This window comes from Scyliorhinus torazame, chromosome 7 (genome assembly GCF_047496885.1).
Source record: "Scyliorhinus torazame isolate Kashiwa2021f chromosome 7, sScyTor2.1, whole genome shotgun sequence".
In the NCBI taxonomy this organism is placed as follows: Eukaryota; Metazoa; Chordata; class Chondrichthyes; order Carcharhiniformes; family Scyliorhinidae; genus Scyliorhinus; species Scyliorhinus torazame.
In genome coordinates, this window is record NC_092713.1 from 56,432,553 (window position 1) to 56,447,741 (window position 15,189).

General features: G+C 45.2%; 1 protein-coding gene across 3 annotated transcripts in view; it reads right to left on the reverse strand.

Annotated features, from left to right (window-relative positions):
• Nucleotides 1–2,827: 2,827 nt before the first annotated feature.
• Nucleotides 2,828–15,189, reverse strand: part of elovl8b (ELOVL fatty acid elongase 8b) — an 83,861-nt gene continuing 71,499 nt past the window's right edge. For all 3 annotated transcript variants that reach the window (XM_072510740.1, XM_072510738.1, XM_072510739.1), the window contains 3 exons: nt 13,735–13,849; nt 6,080–6,207; nt 2,828–3,867 (listed from right to left, as the gene is read on the reverse strand). In XM_072510740.1, coding sequence (XP_072366841.1) covers nt 3,700–3,867; nt 6,080–6,207; nt 13,735–13,849 — 411 coding nt within the window. In that variant the 3' untranslated portion in view covers nt 2,828–3,699. The remainder of the gene's footprint in view (nt 3,868–6,079; nt 6,208–13,734; nt 13,850–15,189) is intronic.

Genomic DNA, 15,189 nt, shown 5'->3' on the forward strand with positions numbered 1-15,189 from the left:
CCTTAATTGGAAAAAATGATTGGGTACTCTAAATTTATTTATTTTTAAAAAACTTAATTTACCAAACATTTTCTACCTGACACAAGAGCTAAAATTAAAAATAAAATTGCTGGAAAGTGAAATTATATCAGAAAATGATGCAAATTGAGATCAGGACAGTCAGCATTTGTAAGATAGGCCAAGTAGCTTTTTGTGGGAGAATAATGGTACTCTCTAGATCTTCAGTTAAAAACAGGTCACAAGCTTGAAATTATTAGCAGCTTCTTGATAGCAGTGGTTCGTATTATCACCTGCAGCATGCTGATGGATCTGGTATGGATTTTTCAGATCATTTCCATTAACAGTATTTTTAAAAAACTAGGGGCAATTAAGAACCAAAGCTTGTTGAAATGATGGACAAATATTTAAAGTGTTATGCTTAAATCTGGCATTAATTGCACATCAACATGAGCTAATGCTATTAGAGGTTCTTTCCATTGTAAATTCCATTACGCACTGTAATTAAATTAGAGAGCAGTGATTTATTTTCCACAATATTGAAATTTTAGTTTGAAATTAGTGGGCTGATTTAAATTTTCTTATTTAAATTCTCTTACTTCCTCTGCCTGCATCACTAGTCCACATGTTGGTACATCATGTGGGGAAGGTCAATAACATTTTCTTGGCTATTACTCTTCAGACAAAGGTTGGCAGAAATCCAATGAGAAAAATATGTTAAGACTACAATCTTTACAACAATCCAAGAGCTGTTCATTAGGGTTTGGTTCCACAGACGTTGGTTTGCTTCTGGCACTTCACCGCACAAATTTGACCATCAAATGTAAGTTATGCCACACTGTTTAACAAGTGGAGAAGGGAGCAAACATCAGAGTCAGGCTCAGTCCTGTTTTCACCTGATGTTTACACAGGGCTCCCCATTGAGCATTGTTGCAGATCACAAATGCTTCCATTTTTTAAAGCAACATCAGTCAAGCAAAATGTCACAAAAAATGATGGGATGCAGGCACTATGCATGAATTAATAGAACTGGTGAGGTGACTAAAGACATAAATGAACAAAATATTTTCAGGAGGCATTAGTAGGTGGGGAGAGGTACCAAAATGAGTAGAGGCTATGACTGAAAGAGTAGGAACTGTGAGGCAAGGCAAAGGCCTGGAGGGTGAGATATGGGGCTTGGCCTAGAATCTAGCCCACGTTTGAGCACTGCACGGTCTGACCAAGCATCTATCAAAGCTTAATGGTCTTGGCAATAATGAAATGAAGGAAAATAATGGGACAATCCAGGGCTTATTCCTGAATAGGTAATCAGGGGCTGGTTTAGCACAGTGAGCTAAACAGCTGGCTTGTCATGCAGAACAAGGCCAGCAGCGCGGGTTCAATTCCCCTGCCGGCCTCCCCGAACAGGTGCCGGAATGTGGTGACTAGGGGCTTTTCACAGTAACTTCATTGAAGCCTACTTGTAACAATAAGTGATTATTATTAGATGGCACAGCAATAATTGTGAAGCTGTCAGAGAGGAAGAATCCATAGAATCCCGACAGTGCAGAAGGAGGCCATTCAGCCCATTGAGTCTGCACTGACCCTCTGAAAGAGCACCCTACCTAGGCCCACTTCCCTACCCTATCCCCCAAAAATCCCCATAACCCCACCTAACCTGCACATCTTTGGACTCTGTTAGCACAGAATGAGTTTCCATTCCTTGCTTTGATAATGTGCCTAACTCAGGGAAGCTGAGCCGAACTGTAGCACCATTACCACCAAGTTAAGAACAACTAGCAGAGCAGTGGCAGGGGATCAAATTGAACTACTAGGAAAGCTACCACATTTATAGTTTTGGTTAGAAAGTAGGAGTCCAATTGGAAGAAAGTTTGACTAAGTTTTTAGGGCTCGTCTCTTCATCAGTAATTCTCAGGAGTCCTAGAACTTTCACACACTCGTTCATAACAAGAACACAAAAAAGTTAACCAAACAAAAAAAAAAAACACTCATTCAAATCAGCATCAATGCACTTGTGTAGTATCTGTATATCTCTCAGTATTCAGCCTAGTTAGTTCCAAGACGTAGCTATAAATTGAGGGTGGAATTATGAGCAATCTAGTCATTCTCTCCCAGAGTGTCATTCCTTCCCAAATAGGCAGAGAGGCAAGATAGCAAAAAACTTTGGCAATAAGATATATACTTAAAAGCTTATTATAAAAGCAAACAGCGCAACAGTTGTGCTTCATCCTGATGGTTGGGGACTGGAGGTGGGTGGGTGGGGGGGGGGGGGGGGGGGGGGGATGCTAAAATCTCATACACACGCAAATTAGAATTCACTACATTAGGGATCCATTGAACAAAGGTTGGCACGTGTTATTTAGTGACTATCTACATCTTGTATGAATAAATCTTGTAGATCCAATAAACAAACAAAATTCCTTTTTGTGTTTCCTTATAACACCTCTTTTCTCCCTTTAACAAAACCATTTTTTTTTCTGGTGAAATATTTGTCGAATTGGAAAGTGGGGCCACTTCTGATTGCAACAACCTTTTGGAAAAATTCCTACGCACTGAAGAGGCACATTTGCTTGGTAGACAAAGAGCATCTTTAAACAAAACAGGTCTGCAGCGGCAGTGTTTATCAGTATAGCTTCTGATCAGCCTTCAACCTGCTCAAAAATATTCAACCCCAAAGCTAAAGAAGGAAATCACTTCTGGCAGCAGCACTGACCTGGTTGTGCTGTATTTTGCTTCACCAAGACATATCAGGAGGAGAGAGCTCTGCATAAAAGTCCTTTGAATGTGAACAAAACGAGTTGTACAAAGGAACAGTTCACCAAACTCGAAACCTAATTACATATTGTATTTAAAACATAGGCATTTGTGAAGGTACGGTAAAGATTTTGAGAGTGGCATATGCTTACAGATGACTGGCGGATGGCAAATGGGCATCACTGTGAAATTTAGCTGAGATAATGAATGACCCGTGAGCCCCACCAGGTCTCATAACTTTGCATAATGCTTCAAAAAGAATCAAAGGTTACAAAGACTTCATACATGAAGAAAGAAAATAATTAATGGCTATTGCAGTGCAATTCATTGCTACTGTTGTCAGGGGATATGTGCAAAGTCCAAACTGTTCTGTAGTAGTCAAATGGAACACATTTACCTTACAGTGCTGCCTCTGTCAATTGCTCCAGCTCCAACTGAGCCATTGCAAGGTAAATGTGATTCTACTACGGCCACCTCATGCCACCATTTCTCATCAGTGCAGCCACCTTTACAAGAATAGCAACGCAAGCTTTCATGCGCAAGATTCTACAGAACAGTCCCTGGAGTCGGGCAACATCAGCAGTTTGAAGCAAAATTCCCATCAGAATAGAGGCGGATGGATTCCATGGAGGTGAATACCTCAGCATATTACAAAACCGTTCAATAAACTTGGATGAAGCACTTGTTTTAAATTTAAAAATATACTTAAATGGTGGTAAATCACAAGGTAATTATTATGAGCTGCAAGAGGGAACAGACACAAATACTGATGATACTGGAGGACTAAAGCAGCAATTAACCAAAGGGGTTTTCTACAATTATAAAGAACGTATCCCAAGATATAAAACCCCTGCTGTCACCCAAAGTAAAAATGTACAAAAATTGATGTGAGGACTTTGATACAGATACTCCCAAATAGGTTAAGGAATGAAAGAGTCTTTTCAGAGCTTATGCTTTTTTTGTCTTTTTCTGTATATAGGTTTTATAGTAGAAGTTGCTGAACAGAATAATGATGGTGATGATGTAGATGAATACGAAAAGATTAAACCCATCTGGAAAATCGCAGTCCGTGAAGAGATTATAAGAGGTGTGCACAGCGATTCCCAAAAACTGGACCTAAAATTTAAGAAACAAAATGCTACATGTAAATATATTAATTACTAAGTCCAATAAGGCTCCCTCCATGCCCAAAACAGCCCTCAAGGGGCCCCACCTTATTAACCCATTTTTCAAATACTCACCTCTTGTATATTTCTAGCCATTTCTCACTTTAATTTATCTCACAATTGTTTTAAATGCCTATTGCAGAAGGTCGTCTTACTTCACTTCATACATGCATCACTGCAGGAGTTCCTCAGGGCAGTGTCCTAGGCCCAACCATTTTCAGCTGCTTCATCAATGACCTGCCTTCCATCATAAGGTCAGAAGTGGGGATGTTTGCGGATGACTGCACAATGTTCAGCACCATTTGCGGCTCTTCAGATAATGAAGCAGTCCATGTCAAATGCAGCAAGACCTGGACAATATCCAGGGTTGGGCTGACAAGTGCAAGTTACACTTGTGCCACACAAGGGACAGGCAATGACCATCTCCTCCAAGAGATGATCTAACCACCGCCCCTGACATTCAATGGAATTACCATCGCTGAATCCCACACAATCAACATCCTGGGGGTTATTATTGACCAGAAACTGAACTGGACTAGCCACATTAATACTGTGGCTACCAGGGCAGGTCAAAGGCTAGGAATCCTACGGCGAGTAACTCATCTCCTAACCCCTCATGCCTGTCAACCATCAACAAGGCGCAAGTCAGGAGTGTAATGGAATACTCTCCACTTGCCTGGATGAGTGCAGCTCCAACAAAACGCAAGAAGCTCAACATCATCCAGGACAAAGCAGCCCACTTGATTGCTCCTCCCTCTCAAACATTCAAACTCTCCACTACCAATGAACTGTGGTAGCCGCGTGTACCATCTACAAGATGCACTGCAGTAACTCACCAAGGTTCCTTCACAAGCACCTTCCAAACCCACGACCATTACATCTAGAAGGACAAGAGTAGCAGATAGCTGAGAACTCCACCACCTGAAAGTTCCCCTCCAAGTTACTCACCACCCTGACTTGGAAATATATTGCTGTTCCTTCACTGTCACTGGGACATTATCCTGGAACTCCCTCCCTCATAGCATAGTTGGTGTACCTACACCTGAAGGACTGCAGCGGTTCAAGAAGGCAACTCACCACCACCTTCTGAAGGACAACTAGGGATGGGTAATAAATGCTGGCCTAACCACCGATGCCCACATCCCGTAAATGAATTTTTAAAAACATGCACAACTCTGAGCCTGGATACATTCCAGGCAACGTACCCAGTAATGTAACACATTGTGTGCGGGCAATTTGTATGTGCAGGTCTTGTACATTATTCCAGGCGATTGTGCCACATGATAAAGGGGCCTGTGCGAGAACATTTGGCTGCGCAGCTTAAAGGGAATATTGATGACAGGTTGCCGTTTCTGTACAGAACTGGCATCCAGCATTAGAAAGGGAGACTTCTATTCAGCACACAAGCATAGGCTGTGCATTTTGAGCTTGTAGTAAGGAGGCACAGTTGTCAGCACAATGTCTGCAAAGAGTAGAGAGCACATTAACACTTCAATCAGGCCCTAATGCCAATTCCATCTGCTGTAGTAAAGTCTGAAAGTCAGACTAGCAGCAAAGCAATATAGAGCAATGCTGAGACATCGAAATGTCGCAGTTTAAGGATAAATTACATAGAAAGTCTTTTCAAGTTTGAAGCTTCTTATGCACCGCTGCATACAAAATGCATAACATATTCAGTGGGGAGATAATGATGTGGTGGGAATGTCATTGGATCAGCAACCTGGAAACTCAAGCTAATGGTCTGGGGACAAATTCCATCACAGATATGGAATTTAAATTCAATCATTAAAATCTGGAATTTAAAGCTGGTCTCAGTAATGGTGAACACGAAAGCATTGTCAATTGTCGTTAAAACCCATTTAAGTTCACCAATATCATCTTAGGGAGGGAAATCTGCCGTCTTTACCCTGTCTGGCCTACACGTGATTCCAGGCCCACAGCAACGTGGTGACTCTCTACTGTCCTCTGCAATGGCCTAGCAAGCCATTCAAGGGCAATTAGTGATGGACGACAAATGCTGGCCTTGCCAGCATCGCCCAAATCCCGTGAAAGAAAATAATCAGATATTATTAGATCTCACTTTTTTTTGACAAAGCCAAGATTTTAGTTGGCTTTTTAATCAGCAATTAAAAAGCAAAAATGACAAAATAGAATAAACCTACCAGTTGAAGCATGGTGAGATAACGCTTCCACCACAAGTACTTCTGCATGTGTGGTCCCATTGCAGCAATACCATAGTATAGGTACATCACAATATGTACAAAGGAATTCAACAAACCAATGAAGAAGGCTGAAGAAGAGAAAGAAAGTTTGCTTGTAGACATAAGAGTTTGATTTTGTCAAACTGGACCATATTTCTATTGCGTTTAAAAAGAATCACTTGTCATGTCAGCCAGTTTAATTTTAGCAAAGAGCCAACAGAGAAGGTGGGCCAAATGGTCTCACCTGTGCTGTAAACTTCTGTCATTCTATTGAAAGTGAAACGCTAGATAATTTAGGGAAATAAAGAAAGACCAGATACATAATGGGGAGTAGAATGGATGAATGATGGGTGCCAGAAAATATCAGCGAATAAGGTTAGTACTGCTGCCTCAAGGCAGCACAGTGGTTGGCACTGCTGCCTCATGGTGCCGAGGTCCGAGGTTCGATCCCAGCTCTGGGTCACTGTCTGTGTGGAGTTTGCACATTCTCCCTGTGTTTATGTGGGTTTCACCCCCAAAACCCAAAGATGCGCAGGATAGGTGGACTGGCGACGCCAAATTGCCCCTCAATTGGGGAAAAATGAATGGGTATTCTAAATCTATAAAACAAAAAAAATGTACTGCTGCCTCACAGCACGAGGGACTCCTACAGTACAGAAGGAGACCATTCGGCCCATTAGTCTATACCAACCCTCTGAAAGTACAGCCCACCCAAGCCCACTCCCCTACCCTATCCCTGTAACCCAATGACCCGATCTAACCTTTTGGACACTAAGGGGCAATTTAGCATGACCAATCCACCTAACCTCAAATCTTTGGTCTCTGGGAGGAAACCGCAGCACCCGGAGAGAACCCACGCAGCGACATGGGGAGAAAGTGCAAACTCCACACAGTCACCCAAGGCCGGAGTTGAACCCAAGACCCTGGAGCTGTGAGTCAGCAGTACTAATCACTGTGCCAGCATGCTGCCCTGACATAACTGACAGACACAGAAAATAGAAGCATATGGCATTAAAGAGATAACATGGATACCATGGAGGGGAAGAGAAGCAGTGGGTAATGGTGAATGGATTTTTTCTATCTGGACAGAAGCATGAAACATCAGAGGTTGATATTAAGACCGTTGCTGTTCTTCTCGTATATCTGGACTTGGGTACAGGGCGGATAATATTAACGTTTTGTAGATGCTACAAACTGTGACAATGTAGGAAATAGTGAGCAGGATAGTATCACACTTCAGGACAGGCACATGGCAGATGCAATTTAATTGGAATAAATGTGAAGTTTGGAGAGAAAAAAAGTTAGAGGCAGCATAATCTAATTACTATCATTCTGAAGTAGTGCAAGAGCAGAAGTATCTGGGAGTACATATTCACAAAATCTTTGAAGGTGGTAGTGCAAGTTCAGAAGGCTGGTGAGAAAGCATATTCGGTAATTGGCTTTGAATACAAAAGCAAGTGATGCTAAACCTTTACAAATCACAGGTTAGGTGTCACCTAGAAGATTTTGCACATTTTTGACCACCAGACATTAGAAAGGATGTTGAGGCCTTGGAGAGGGCACAAAGGAGGTTTATCAGAGATGGGGGTGTTCAATTAATTGCTAAAATCGTAAAGTTTTTAGAGTATCCAATTAAGGGGCAATTTAGCGTGGCCAATTCACCTACCCTGCCCATCTTTGGGATCTGGGAGTGAGACCCACACAAAACATGTGCAAACTCCACACAGACAGTGACCCGGGGCCGGGGTCAAACCTGAGTCCTCGGTGACATGAGATAGCGGTGCTAACCACTGCATCACCATGTTGCCCACAAAATCATAAAGCTGAGATTGTTCTCCTTAGAACAGAGAAGATTGAGGCCTGTTAGAGGCATTCAAAATGAAGGATTTTGCTAGAGCAATTAGGGAGAAACTTTTTCCTCCATTTCCAAGTGGGTCGGTAACCAGAAGTCATAGATTTTAAATAATTTGCAAAAGAACTAGAGTGGAAACGAGGAAAAATATTTTTTTACAGAAGATTGTTAGGATCTGGAAGACATTACCTGAAAAGAAGGTGGACTGTGTCATGATATTCAAACACACACATCATGATGGACACACTAACAGGCAAATCAGAGTACACAACACCACAACCAATCACAGACAAGAACACCAACCACATAAAAAGCACGAGCACGACACCTGGAGGTCAGTAGGTCTGGGGAGAAGGAAGCATGAAAGAGCTGTTGAAACACCACAAGCAGGGAGCCCCCCACGTGCAGAGTGCAAAGACCAAGTTGTAAATAGTGAGTTTAAATAAACAAGCGTTGTACCATATGCAACTGTGTTGGCTCTTCTGTGTGTTAGAACACCCAACACCACATGGTACAGGAGTGGATCGATACCTGCCTACCAACCTGCCATTCTGGACATGGACCACACCGGCAAACCGCAGCCGATGCAAGTCACGGGGAACCTAGGCACCAACTGGAAGCTCTACAGGCAGCGATTTGACCTGTACATCCGTGCCACCGAAAAACAGAATGTCTCGGATGATTCGAAGATTGCAATGCTCCTCTTCTACGCAGGCCCCCACCCAAATGATGTCTTTAATTCACTGGTGTTCGAGGAAGGCGAAAACCAGGCCAAATATGACACGGTCATCCTCAAAATGGACCAGCACTTTCAAACTGAAGTAAACGAAACTTTTGAAAGATACATCTTTCAGCAACGCCTGCAAGGTAAGGAGGAGCTTTTTCAACCCTTTTTGACGCACCTCCGGATTCTGGCGCAGTCCTGCGGTTACGGCACCACCACAGAGTCCATGATCAGGGACCAGATTGTTTTTGGCGTTGCCTCCAGTGGCCTACGCCAGCAGCTTCTTAAAATAAAGAGCCTCACCTTAGCGTCTGCTGTGGAAGCCTGTGTCCTCCATGAGAATGCTGCCTGCCGTTTTGCCCGATTTCAGGCGTCCGAGTTGGCACGGAGGGGGTCCCCAGCCGTCGAATCGGCAAGCCAGGCCGCCCACGACGTTGAACGCATCCAGGCCGTCGATTTCTTCCCGCCCCACGGCCCGGACGACAGCGGCCGCTTCCCGCGGTCTCCCGCGCAGGTGCGCGCCAAGAATAACGGCCACAACGAGGGACGCACTGCGCAGGCGCGCCCACCGCAAGATCGCACTGCGCATGCGCAGTGGCGCAACGAACGCCGTGACGTCATGACGTGCAGCAAGTGTGGAGGTCTACACTTAAAAGGGCAATGTCCTGCAAAATACCAACAGTGCAACAGATGTGCCATGATAGGCCACTACGCAGCCCGCTGTCGTGCGGCTCAACCCATGGATCCGGCGCATCCTCGACAACCTCGCACACGAGTCAGGACCGTCCAGCCCACGCATCAAGACTTCCAGTTAAGTGATGCAGATGACCAGGATGACTTCAGAGTTGCCGTCATTGATGTCAACAAGGTCAATGCCATCAATCCAGACGATGAGTGGTGTGCCACCCTGACGGTCAACCGATCGCGCGTCGCCTTCCGTCTGGACACCGGCGCATCCGCCAACCTGATTGCTTACTCTGCAGTCCAGGCCATGAAGGTCAAACCACTCATCACACCATCCCGGCTTAAGATGGTTGACTATAACGGGAACGTTATCCCGTCCGTAGGATCTTGCCAGCTACAGGTGACTCACAAGAGGTACACGGCCACACTCCCCTTCGAAGTTGTGGGCTCATCAAAGGACTCGTTACTGGGCGCACAAGCGTGTAAGGTCCTTCACCTGGTACAGCGCATCATGTCTCTCTCTCCAGATGAGATATCCGACTTCCCGGATGCTGAGTTCCACGCGAATCTCCATTCCCTCCTCGCTCACAACCAGGAGGTTTTTGAAGGCATGGGGACATTGCCACACACGTACAAGATTCGACTCAGACCGGACGCCATCCCTGTCGTTCACGCACCTCGCAGGGTTCCTGCGCCTCTCAAAGACCGCCTCAAGGCACAACTGCAGATTCTTCAGGACCAAGGGGTCCTATCCAAGGTCACGGAGCCCACGCCATGGGTCAGCTCCATGGTCTGTGTAAAGAAGCCCTCTGGCGAGCTCCGTATATGTATAGATCCAAAAGATCTGAACAACAACATCATGCGGGAACACTATCCCATCCCGAAACGAGAAGACCTCACCAGCGAGATGGCGCGAGCCAACATATTCACTAAATTGGATGCGTCCAAAGGATTCTGGCAGATCCAACTGGACCCGGCCAGCCGAAGACTATGCACATTCAACACCCCTTTTGGCAGATTCTGCTACAACCGGATGCCATTCGGCATCATTTCGGCATCTGAAGTATTCCACCGCATTATGGAGCAGATGATGGAAGGCATCGAAGGGGTACGTGTATATGTGGACGATATCATCATTTGGTCCACCACTCCGCAGGAACACATGCATCGTCTTCGACGTGTCTTCACCCGCATACGGCAAAATGGCCTGCGTCTCAACCGTGCGAAGTGTGCTTTCGGCCAGACGGAGCTGAAATTCCTCGGGGACCACATCTCAAGGTCCGGGGTCCGTCCCGATGCAGACAAGGTTAGCGCCATCACAGCCATGCCACGACCGGCTGACAAGAAGGCTGTCTTAAGATTCCTGGGCATGGTCAACTTCCTTGGGAAGTTCATTCCCAACCTGGCTTCTCATACAACAAACATGCGCCATCTCGTAAAAAAATCGACGGAATTCAACTGGCACCAGTCGCATCAGCAGGAATGGGAGGAGCTCAAGCACAAACTGGTCACGGCACCAGTGCTGGCCTTCTTTGACGCGACTCGCCCTACAAAGATCTCAACAGACGCCAGCCAATCTGGTATTGGAGCGGTACTCCTGCAAAAAGACAGCACGTCATCATGGGCCCCGGTTGCGTATGCCTCACGAGCCATGACCCCTACCGAACAGCGCTACGCGCAAATCGAAAAAGAATGCCTGGGCTTGTTAACTGGACTGGACAAGTTCCACGACTATGTGTATGGCCTGCCACGATTCACGGTCGAAACTGACCACCGCCCCCTGGTCAACATCATTAACAAAGACCTGAACGACATGACTCCTCGCCTCCAGCGCATCTTACTCAAACTCAGGAGGTACGATTTTGAACTGATCTACACTCCGGGGAAGGAACTCATAGTGGCGGACACTCTTTCCCGAGCAGTGAGCACACCACCAGATGCGGAGGGGTTCGTGCGTCAAATTGAGGCACACGTGACTCTGACAGCAGCAAATATGCCAGCTGATGATCCTTGTCTGGCCCACATACGCGCAGAGACGGCGACTGACCCTCTGCTGCAGCGAGTGATGCGCCACATGACGGAAGGGTGGCTAAAAGGGCAGTGCCCCCAGTTTTATAATGTGCGAGATGATCTCACCAATATAGACGGGGTCCTTATGAAATCGCATAGGATCGTCATTCCACACAGTGTGCGCCAGATGATTCTTCGTCAACTACACGAAGGCCACTTGGGTGTCGAAAAATGCAGACGAAGGGCCCGGGCGGCGGTATATTGGCCGGGTATTAATGAAGACATAGCCAACATGGTGCTCAACTGCACAACCTGTCAGAGGTTTCAGCCGGCGCAACCTCCGGAAACACTTCTACCACACGAGATGGTGACGTCCCCCTGGGCGAAGGTGGGTGTTGACCTATTTCACGCGCTCGGCAGAGATTACATTGTTATTATAGACTACTTCTCAAACTACCCGGAAGTCATGCCTCTCCATGATCTGACGTCGTCCGCAGTCATTGGGGCCTGCAAGGAAACGTTTGCTCGCCATGGCATTCCAAGGACTGTCATGTCAGACAATGGACCTTGTTTTGCCAGCCGTGAATGGTCGTCCTTTGCCGCAGCATATGGTTTCACTCATGTGACATCCAGCCCTCTGCATCCACAATCGAACGGGAAGGCTGAAAAGGGTGTCCACATCGCAAAGCGGCTCCTGTGCAAGGCGGCTGATGCCGGATCGGACTTTAACCTTGCCTTGCTGGCCTATCGATCGGCCCCGTTATCCACGGGCCTCTCGCCAGCGCAGCTACTAATGGGTCGCTCCCTCAGGACGACGGTACCTTCCGTCCTGGCACCGACAACAGACCATGAGGCGGTTCTTCGGGACATGCAACTGCAGCGTGATCGCCAGAAAGGTCGGTACGACACACGAGCGACGGACCTGCCCCCCCTGTCCTCCGGAGACAAAGTACGCGTCCATCAACCGTATGGTGGCTGGTCAGCACCGGCCGAAGTCCTCCGACAAGTGGCTCCCCGCTCGTTCCTGGTTCGCATGCCGGATGGTTCCGTGCGTCGCCGCAATCGGCGCGCCCTTCGCCGACTTCCACGTTCACAGCCACACAACACGCCAGATCCTCAACAGGCTTCCGAGGATGACTTTGTGGAGCTGCCGCACATCACGCCCTTTCCATCGCCACCCATGGCCATGCCTGCACAGCAGCCGGTGGTTCTTGATCCACCCTTAAGGCGGTCAACCCGAATTCGTCGCAAACCCATTAGAATGGACTTATAATACAGTTCATATGTTTAATAAGTTGGACAATTTTACATGATAACCTGTTGTTGTTTATCGTTCCAGATGTCGTCTGACTGGACAACTGTTCAAAATTTTTTTTCTTCTTCTCTCGTTCGCATTTCTGTTATGTTATGGTACAACTGGATTCATGTGACGCACTCGACATCGCCCCATGTACATAGTTCCGTCATAGACACATGCTGCACACGACACACACACACTCTTAGATGCACTCACGTCACGATCATATTTATTACCACGTAGGCACATATCTTTGTAAAAAGGGGGGATGTCATGATATTCAAACACACACATCATGATGGACACACTAACAGGCAAATCAGAGTACACAACACCACAACCAATCACAGACAAGAACACCAACCACATAAAAAGCACGAGCACGACACCTGGAGGTCAGTAGGTCTGGGGAGAAGGAAGCATGAAAGAGCTGTTGAAACACCACAAGCAGGGAGCCCCCCACGTGCAGAGTGCAAAGACCAAGTTGTAAATAGTGAGTTTAAATAAACAAGCGTTGTACCATATGCAACTGTGTTGGCTCTTCTGTGTGTTAGAACACCCAACACCACAGACTGGACTCCGTAGGAACTTTCAAAAGGTAAAGTGACATGTATTTGAAGAGAACTTATTTCCAGGATTTATGGGTAGAAAGCTATGGACTAAATTGGACAGCGCTTAGTGCTGGCGCAGATACAAAGGGCCAAATGGATCCCTTCTGTGCTGCAAGATTCTATGATTCCAGATATTGTCCTCAGGGTATTCACAGTGATGAAGAAGCTTGCTTCAATAATAACCGCCGCACTGGGAGAGCTGAATACGTTAATTATTAAAACATCATTTATTTTGTCAACAAATTGGCTGACTGGACGGATATGTCCCAACCTGAATGATGTAATGGAATAGGGTGGTTTGATTTGCTAATCATTTGAAGTAATTAACAGTAAGTTTTCTTGTAGATTTTGATTTTAAAAGTAAATGATTGGTTACTTTGTGTAAACCTCTCCAATAGCTTTACTTGTCTTGTTGGCCATGATGGGAATAATACTTACACTGGCCCCCTGGTACATACTTTACTCCGGCCCACCAGTTGAAAATCATTGTGCCATGGTGGTAAACATGAAGAAATGTGACTTGATTGTACTTTTTCCTCAGAATGAAAAATATCTGTCAAAGAAAAAAGTTGAATGGAGAAATAAATACAAAACCAGGGAGGAAAATAAAGCAAGAGATGTACGGGCTATTGAGAAATAAAACACAAAATCCAATCAATCTAGTCTCTTGTCACCTGTCGCCAACAAAAAGGTTGAACGGTGACAAGGAGAAGTTGAGCCAAAGGATAATCAACACTTATACTGTTACTTTTCCTCTTAAACAAAATAAAATGTCTGTATCAGTGCAAGAAACAAACTAGAATTTACCATACTTCATCCTCAGCGATGATAAGTTCAGTGATATGCAAGGTTTCATTGGTCAGAATATTGAATACAGGAGTTTGAACGTCTTGTGGAAGTTGTACAAGACATTGGTAAGACCACACATGGAAAACTGTGTTCAGTTCTGTTATAGGAAGGATATTGTTAAACTAGAAAGAGTGCAGAAGAGATTAGCGAGGATGCTACCAGGACTTGATGGTCTGAGTTATAAGGACAGGCTGGGATTTTTTTCTCTGGAGCGCAGGAGGCTTATAGAGGTCTATAAAATAATGAGCATAGATAAGGTAGTCAACATCTTTCCCCAAAGGTAAAGGAGTCTAGAATTGGAGGGCATAGGTTTAAGGTGAGAGGGGGGAGATACAAAAGAGACCAGAGAAGAATTTTTTTACCATACAGAGGATGGTGAGCATCTAGAACAGGCTGCCAAAGGCAGTGGTAGAGGCAGATACAATTTTTTTCTTTAAAAAAAAGTTATTGGAGTTACATGGGTAGGGTGGGTATCGAGGGATATGGGCCACATGCGGGCAAGTGGGACTAGTTTAATGATAGAAACTGGGCGGCATGGACAAGCTGGGCTAAAGGGCCTGCGTTTCCATGTTGTAAACATCTACGACTATGATATGGGGTTCATTAGATCTGAAATGTATTATTTAGGATACTCACTAATTATTTCAGATACAGGCAGACTCGTCTATCACCAGACCAGGGCCATTAATAATGTGTGTCTCGATAAAGCACTCTTTTTTTTTTAAAGAAAGCGTAAAATCTCTAAGGAGATATTAGTATTGATTTTATTCAGATTCCATTTTAAAGCCACGAAAATCATATTTCACACTGGGAGATTAAATTTCTAATAGGATTGCATTCAGTCTCCTCTTGCGTGGCACTTCACAGAGATGAATGTCAAAATAATTTAGCAGCATGGCAATTGAAAAATATGCTTGAAATGTTCGTTAAAAATTCTGTGGCATAGCTGATGTTATTCAGCTGTTTTAATTTTTATTTTACAGCATACTTTACCAATCCATAACAGACATTAGAAAGCAGACACTGATGTGTTGGGTGTTCTGG